Raw genomic sequence first — 7,993 nt, forward strand, 5'->3', positions numbered from 1 at the left:
AGAGCACGCCTCCGTACCTGTGCACTTTACTTCCGCACCTCCTCTGAGTCTCAGTGTGCTTTTCTCTTTCCTTCTAGTTGTAGAATTTCCACTCAGCCAGCCTTCCTGTGGTTCTGGGTGATGTCTGTTTTGTCTTTTAGTTGTAGTTTTGAAGTGGTTGTGCGAGGCAGCAATTTCAGGTGTTTACCTATGCCTCCACCTTGGTTTCTCCCTCAAATATATTGTATTGATTTTTTACAGAGAGGAAGGGAGAGGGATAGTTAGAAACATCGATGAGAGAGAAACATCGATCAGCTGCCTCCTTCACACCCCTCACTGGGGATATGTCTGTAACCAAGGCACATGCCCTGGACTGGAATCGAATCTGGGATCCTTCAGTCTGCAGGCCGACGCTCTGTTCACTGAGCCACACTGGTGAGAGCTATCTTTTTAAATTAATGTTTTCATTTTTTTAATCCTCACCTGAGGATATTTTTTCATTGATTTTTAGGAAGAGTGAAAGGGAGGGTAGAGACAGAGACATCGATGTGAGAGACACATTGATCAGTTGCCTCCTGCATGCAACCCAACCAGGGCTGGGGGTCAATCTTGCAACCCAGACATGTGCCCTTGGCTGAGAATCAAACCTGGGACCCTTCAGTGCACAGGCCGACACTCTAACCACGGAACCACTTAGGCAAGGGCAGTATTTTTGTATTCTTAGAATAAATATCCAGAAGTAGAATAGCTGGATAATATAATAGTTCTATTCTTAATTTTTTGAGGAATCTTCATACTGTTGTGTGTGTGTCCATAGTACCTGCACCAATTTGCAGTCTTACTAACAGCATATGAGGGTTAACCTTTTCTTCCACATCCTCTCCAATACTTGTTATTTTGTATTTTTTTATAATAGTCATTCTAATAGATGTGAGGTGATATCTTATTGTGGTTTTGACTGTATTTCCCTAATAATTAGTGATATTGAACATGTTTTCTGTGCCTGTTGGCTATCAGTATATCTTTGGTAAAATGTCTATTCAGATTTTCTGCCCATTTTTTAAGGGGGTGTTTTGTTGTTGAGCTGTGTGAGTTTTTAAATACATTTTATATATTAACACCTTTGCATATATATGATTTGCAGGTGTAGTCCCATTTGTTTATTGTTTTTATTTAGCTTTTGTTTGGAGTGAGAGCCACAAAAACATTGCTAAGGCCAGTGTTAAGGTGCTTACTGCCTATATATTCTTCCAGGATTTTTATGGTTTTACATTCAAGTCTTTAATTCATTTAGAGTGAGTTTTCACATACAGTGTAAAATAGTGGTCTAGTTTCATTGTTTTGCATGTGGTTGTCCAATTTTTCCAACACCATTTATTAAAGAGACTGTTCTTTCTTTATTATATGTTCTTGGCTCCTTTGTCATAAATTAGTTGCATATATATGGGTTTATTTATGGCTCAATTCTGTTCCATTGGTCTGTGTATCATATGTGTCAGTATCATATACTGTTTTGCTTACTGTTGCTTTGTAGTATAGTTTGAAATCAGGGATCATGATACCTCCTGCTTTGTTTTTTCTTTCTCATGATTGGTTTGGCTATTCAGGGTCTTCTGTAGTTCCATAAAAATTTTAGAATTGTTTGTATTAGTTCTATGAAATATGCCATTGGAAGTTGGATAGGGATACCATTAAATTTGCTGATAGCTTTGGATAGTGTTGACATTTTAATGATATTCTTCAAATTCATTTATTGTGCTTCAGTTTCTTTCATCAGTGTCTTATTGTACAGGTCTTTCACTGCCTTGGTTAAATTTATCCCTAGGTATTTTTTTTTATGCAGTTGTAAATGGGAATGTTTTCTTAATTTATCTTTCTGATAGTTATCAGTGTATAGAAATGTCACAAAATTCTGTATGTTGATTCTGTATCCTGCAATTTTACTGAGTTCATTTATTATAACAGTTTTTTGATGAAGTCTTTAGGGTTTTCTATATATAGTTGTTACATCATCTGCAAATACAGTTTTACTTCTTCCTTTCTGATTTCTATGCCTTTAATTTCTTTTTCTTGTCTAATTGCTTTGACTAGGACTTCCAACACTATCCTTACTAATAAAAGGCTAAGTAGTCATCATGCCTTCACGTGTGATGCTCTCATGCTGTCACAAGATGGCTACGTGCACAGTGGAGGTGGGACCCCCAGCTCCAGGCTACCTCTTTGGGGCAATCTATCGAGGAGCCTTGGATGGGTGGGTGGGGCCTACCTCTTTGGGGTGATCGATCACGGGACTCCCGCACTGTGAGAGGGCACAGGCCAGGCTGCCCCCCACCCCCGTGCACGAATTTCATGCACCAGGCCTCTAGTGTTGAATAAAAGTGGTGAGAGTGTGCATCCTTGTATTGTCCTGATCTTAGAGGAAAAGCTTTCAGCTTTTCACCATTGAGTGCATTAGCTGTGGTTTGTTATATATGACCTTTATTAAATTGACATAATTTTCCTATGTGTATTCACTTTGTTGAGAATTTTTAATAGTAAATGGATGTTGAATTTTGTCCAATGCTTTTTCTGCATGGATTGAGATGATTACGTGATTTTTATTCTTCATTTTGTTCATGTCATGTATCCTGTTGATTGATTTATGGATGTTGAACCATCCTTGCATACCAGGAATTAGTCTCTCTTGATTGTGGTCTAGGATCCTTTTAGTGTATTATTGAATTTGGTTTGCTAATATTTTGTTGAGGATTTTGCATTCATGATCATCAAGGATGTTGGCCTGTACTTTTCTTTTTTTATGGTGTCCTTGTTTGGTTTTGGTATAGGAAATGCTGGCCTTGTAAAATGTGTTTGGAAGAGTTCCTTTCTATTCAGTTTTTTAAGAGTTGGAGAGGGATAGGTATTAAATCTTTGAATATTCAGAAGAATTCATCAGTGAAACCATGTGGTCCCCAATTTTTATTTGTTATGAGGTTCTGGTTATTGATCCAGTCCTCTTACTAGTAATTGGTCTATTTAGGTTTTCCTTTTCTTCATGATTCAATCAGGAAAATTGTATGTTTTTAGGAATTTATACTAGGTTGCCCAATTTGTTGGTATATAATAGTTCATAGTAGTCCATTAAGATCTTTTGTATTTCTATGGTATCAGTTGTAACAACTCTTACATTTTGGACTTGAGCCCTTCTTTTTTTCTTGGTTAGTCTAGCTAAGATTTTGTTGATTTTTGTTTATCTTTTCAGATAACCAGGTCTTCGTTTCATTGATCTTCTTTTTTTGTTTTTTTAGTCTCTTTCATTTATTTTTTCTTTGGTCTTTATTATTTCCTTACTTCTACTAACTTTGGGCTCCTTTAGATGTAAACTTAGTTTATTTGAGATTTTTCTTGTTTCTTGATTTAGGCCTATATTGTGAACTTCCCTTTTAGAACTGCTTTTGCTCCATCCCTTAGATTTTGATATGTCATATTTCTGTTTTCATTTCTCTCTGTAATTTTTTCTTTTGATTTCTTTGATGATAAATTGGTTGTCTATTAGCATGCTCTTTAATATCCAGTTTTTTGTGATTTTTCTGGTTATCATCTTATAATTAATTTTTTTTTTTTACAAGGCAAATTTACTCCTGAAGGAAGGTACACATGCACAGGATCTTGCTACACTGCACACTGAGCTGGTGGTCCGCTCAGGGTTTTATGTCTGCATTGTCATCTGTCCCTTACTCTTGATTGGTGAGAGCTTAGGCTCACAGTCTTGCGTGATTGGCTAATTTAAAGAATAAGGGAGGGGTTGACCTTTGCCATTTCAAAATGGTGGCCCCCAGGGGAGCTGCAAGTCATGCAAGACAAAATGGTGTCTGCCTAAATCCCTTCTTCTACAGAAAAGATCACTTGTTTATTCTCACAATTCTCCCCTCTTCTTATTTAACTCTTTTCTTCAAACTTGGCTAACGCTTGTTGACTTCCATGCTCTACAGCAGGGGTGGGCAAACTTTTTGACTCGAGGGCCACAATGGGTTCTTAAACTGGACCAGAGGGCTGGAACAAAAGCATGGATGGAGTGTTTGTGTGAACTAATATAAATTCAAAGTAAACATCATTACATAAAAGGGTACGGTCTTTTTTTTTTTTTAGTTTTATTCATTTCAAACGGGCCGGATTCGGCCCGCGGGCCGTAGTTTGCCCACGGCTGCTCTACAGTGTCTAGGAGAAGATTATTTTACTGTTTGGTCAATGTAGTTTCAATTAACCTTTGGATAAGACCTCTCATACATGGGATGAGATAACATCCCATTACTATAACTCCTAACCTGATTATCAAAGAGGTGAGCATGGGTACCATCATTCCCTTCCATTTTCTGAACCATTGCTCTAGTCCAGTGATGGCAAACCTTTTGAGCTTGGCATGTCAGCATTTTGAAAAACCCTAACTTAACTCTGGTGCTGTGTCACATATAGAAATTTTTTGATATTTGCAACCATAGTAAAACAAAGACTTATATTTTTGATATTTATTTTATATATTTAAATGCCATTTAACAAAGAAAAATCAACCAAAAAAATGAGTTCGCGTGTCACCTCTGACACACGTGTCATAGGTTCTCCATCACTGCTCTAGTCAATCGGAGAAAGGATTGGCAATTCCAGGATTCTCAGTTCACTCATTAGCTAGAGTTGTTAATCCCTGTAGTGCCTTAGTGACGGTTCGTTGTTGGGGGTGAATGTACAACATTGGCCCCTTCATTACACAAACTCCTTTTTCTGCCAGAATCGTATCCAAGGCCAACCTATTCTCCCACGTCATTCTGCTGGTGGCATGTAGCTGTTCAGCTATACCTTTAAGTGCATCTCAAGTACAGTTAACAAGCCTTTGCTGGTTATTGTAAATATAATTAATCTAACCTATATTCTTGTTTACAGTGGGCCCCCAGAACAGGACAGATTCAATTCCTGAAAGCAATCCGATTTCTAGACTTAAACTCCTTTGACACTCCTCCTGGAACCCCAGTGGGATTTGTGTAAATATCTGGACTCTCCTCTTCCTAGTGTCTGTTCCTTGCAAAAGGTTTATGATATGCGAACGTGAAAGGGATAACCAATTGTATCAGAGCGCAATTACACTCCATTTGCTGGGCAAGGCCACAAGTCAGGGTCCCCCATAACACCACCAGACATCAGCACGGGGTTTCGGCAGTGCAACATGATGGGCTTCTGAGGATACTCGGCCATTTACGCATCCGGATAAATTCCCCATAAACTCTGAGTACTGTTCCCCGTGCGTCCCCCCCCACCCGCCCCTGAGAGGTAGGAGGTATAGTTTATGTCAGAGGACGGGGCTGGATCATTTTGGGGGGGGTCCTTGCTCTTTACCTCTGTTGAATGGGAACAACAGGGAGAGAGTCTTACAGGAAGCGTTTCCCCAGGGGGTTTCCTTCTGATACAGGGCAAGCATATATTCCATCCCGTTACGGTCTGAGGTTCATCCGGTCCATCCGAATGGAAATGGGACCACTTGGGCTTCTCGCCTTACTGCCACACAAGTGTAGCTTCTCTTTTTAAAATTCTTTTTTATTTTTATTTTGCTGCTCTGTCTGGGTGTTTCATTGCTTTCTCTTCCTATTCACTGATTTTTACTTCTACTTCATCCAGTTTGCCATTGAACCCCTCTAGTGTATTTTCCAGTTCAGTTGTAATTTCTGTTTGGTCCTTTTTTATATTTTCTGTCTCTTAAAGTTTCATGTTCATCTGCAGTTCAGTGAGCAATTTTATGATTATTACTTTGAAGTCTTTGTCAGGTAGGTTGCTTATCTGTTAAATTAAGGTATTTTTTCTGGGTTAGTTTTGTTCTTTGGTTTGACCCATATTTGTTTCCTCATTTTGCCTGACTCCCTGTGTTTGTCTGTATGTATTAGGCAAAATAGTCCTGAAGGAGGGACCTTGTGTAGGAGATGATCTGTGGGACCCAGAGGCACAATCTCCTCTTGCTACCAGAGCCAGGTGCTCAAGGAATCGGGCCTAAACTGGCAGTCAGACATCCCTCTCACAAATCCGGCACTGCTGGCTCCCAACCCCTTGCCTGCCTGCCTGCCTGATTGCCCCTAACCATTTCTTCCTGCCAGCCTGATCACACCCTAACCACTCCCCTGCTGGCCTGATTGACACCTAACCACTTCCCTGCCAATCTGATCGATGCCTAACTGCTCCCCTGCCGACCCGGTTGCCTCCAACTTCCCTCCCCTGCTGGCCCAGTCGCCCCCAACTGCCCTCCCTTGCAGGCCTGGTCCCCCCCAACTGCCCTCCCCTGCAGACCTGGTCGCCTCCAACTGCTCTCCCTTCCTTGCAGGCCTGGTCGCCCCCACCTGCCCTCCCCTGCCGGCCATCTTGTGACCACATGGGGCAGCCATCTTATGTGAGGGCGTGACAGCCAATTTGCATATTACTTCTTTATTATATAGGACTGGATGCCCAGTGCACGAAATTCCTGCACCGGTAGGGTCCCTAACTGTTGCTGGCTGCCGGCCAGGGCCTCCCTTCCCTTGACTGCCACCACTGCCCCCTGGTGGTCTGTGCACATCTGACTCCCAGTTGGTTGAACTCCTGCCTGTGGGGACAATTTGCATATTAGCCTTTCATTATATAGGATTATATAGGATAGATGTTCTGCACCACACAGCTTAGCACTTAATTTTATGCTGTTCTTTTTGCAATTAAAGTATGTGTGTGTTGTAGACTTATCTCTCCCAGTAGAGGTCTGGGACCATGTTATACTACCTTAGTGATTCTAACAGTCCATTAAATACTTTGTTGTATATCATTTGTTTCTTCTCTACTCTCATAACTTTGTGATCAAGTTGTGTTGCTGCTAGTGCTTTTTTTACAATTTGATGGCTGACTTTTTTTTTAACATATATATTTATTGATTTCAGAGAGGGAGAGGGAGAGAGAGATAGAAACATCAATGATGAGAATCATTGATCGGCTGCCCCCTGGATGGCCCCCTACTGGGGATCGAGCCGAAACCTGGGCATGTGCCCTTGACCGGAATCGAACCCGGGACCCTTTAGTCCGCAGGTGACACTCTATCCACTGAGCCAAACCAGCCAGGGCGATGGCTGACGTTTTATTACAGAAATATTCAAACATATCCTAAAGTGGATGGAATTGTCTAATGAACCCTTATTGTCAGCAGTGATTATTTCTAGCACTAAACTTAATTTTTTGAACAGCTTTCTTATCTGAAATTCTGTGCTTAAATCTTTAAGGTGATTCGGGATGTGATAAATGTGCACATGGAAGAACTCAGTCATAATTGGCAAGAAGAGCAGGAAAAAGCAGAGGATGATGCTGAAAAGTATGTCATTGTGTTTATTGGTGAAAATATTCTCTTTTTGAACTCCTATAATCGTTTAAGTTTTAGTATTTGCAAGGGCATTAGTAGCACACTAGAATTCATCATTTACTCAGGATTATTACACCGGACTTCTAAAACATGTTATAAAAATGGTGTCTCTTTGCCCTCTTATATGACTTGTAAGATGACACATACTTATTTAGATACTGTATCATTGGTCGGATGCAGAACATTAACTTTAGGCTGGGGCACACTGAAGACCAGTGAAGAAAGCGAACTGATGAATGGTCCTGTCTGTTTCAGGAGAGAAGAAAGGCGATCAGCTTCAGTAGATTCCCGGCAGTCTGGTGGAAGCTATTTGGATGCTGAGTGTTCACGGCATAGAAGGGATCGGAGTAGGAGCCCACATAAACGAAAAAGAAATAAAGATAAAGATAAAAATTGGGAATCAAGAAGGAGGAAAGAGAGGTAAGTCTAATATTGTATTGTCCAACAGTGAATTGTTTACCTTAAGGTAGAGTTTCTTAAATAATGTGTAGGTAGACAGTTAATCGTGTTAAAAAGCTGTTTGCTTTTTTTTTTCCTGCTTCTTCCTTCCTCCCTTCAACTGTCCCTCTCTCTTTTTGTTTTCTTCCTTTGCTAATTCCTAAGGTGTAGGGTGTATAGTGT

The 7,993-nt window shown here is 40.4% G+C and overlaps 1 protein-coding gene and 1 long non-coding RNA gene across 4 annotated transcripts in view; one reads left to right on the top strand and one right to left on the bottom strand.

Moving 5' to 3' along the window:
- The window catches only part of LOC106726122, a 15,113-nt gene extending 9,074 nt beyond the window's left edge, over positions 1 to 6,039 (bottom strand). The window contains exon 1 of the long non-coding RNA XR_001362145.1: positions 5,504 to 6,039. This is a non-coding gene — a long non-coding RNA (uncharacterized LOC106726122). The remainder of the gene's footprint in view (positions 1 to 5,503) is intronic.
- The window catches only part of LOC102252895 (U11/U12 small nuclear ribonucleoprotein 48 kDa protein), a 25,196-nt gene extending 17,215 nt beyond the window's left edge, over positions 1 to 7,981 (top strand). For 2 of the 3 annotated variants that reach the window (XM_005866323.2, XM_014539770.1), the window contains exons 6-7: positions 7,236 to 7,324; positions 7,628 to 7,981. In XM_005866323.2, the coding sequence (XP_005866385.1) occupies positions 7,236 to 7,324; positions 7,628 to 7,796 (258 nt within the window). In that variant the 3' untranslated portion in view covers positions 7,797 to 7,981. The remainder of the gene's footprint in view (positions 1 to 7,235; positions 7,325 to 7,627) is intronic. The other variant, XR_001362144.1, reaches the window with a different exon arrangement.
- Positions 7,982 to 7,993: the final 12 nt, after the last annotated feature.

The sequence above is a fragment of the Myotis brandtii genome, unplaced genomic scaffold, assembly GCF_000412655.1.
Source record: "Myotis brandtii unplaced genomic scaffold, ASM41265v1 scaffold2288, whole genome shotgun sequence".
In the NCBI taxonomy this organism is placed as follows: domain Eukaryota; kingdom Metazoa; phylum Chordata; class Mammalia; order Chiroptera; family Vespertilionidae; genus Myotis; species Myotis brandtii.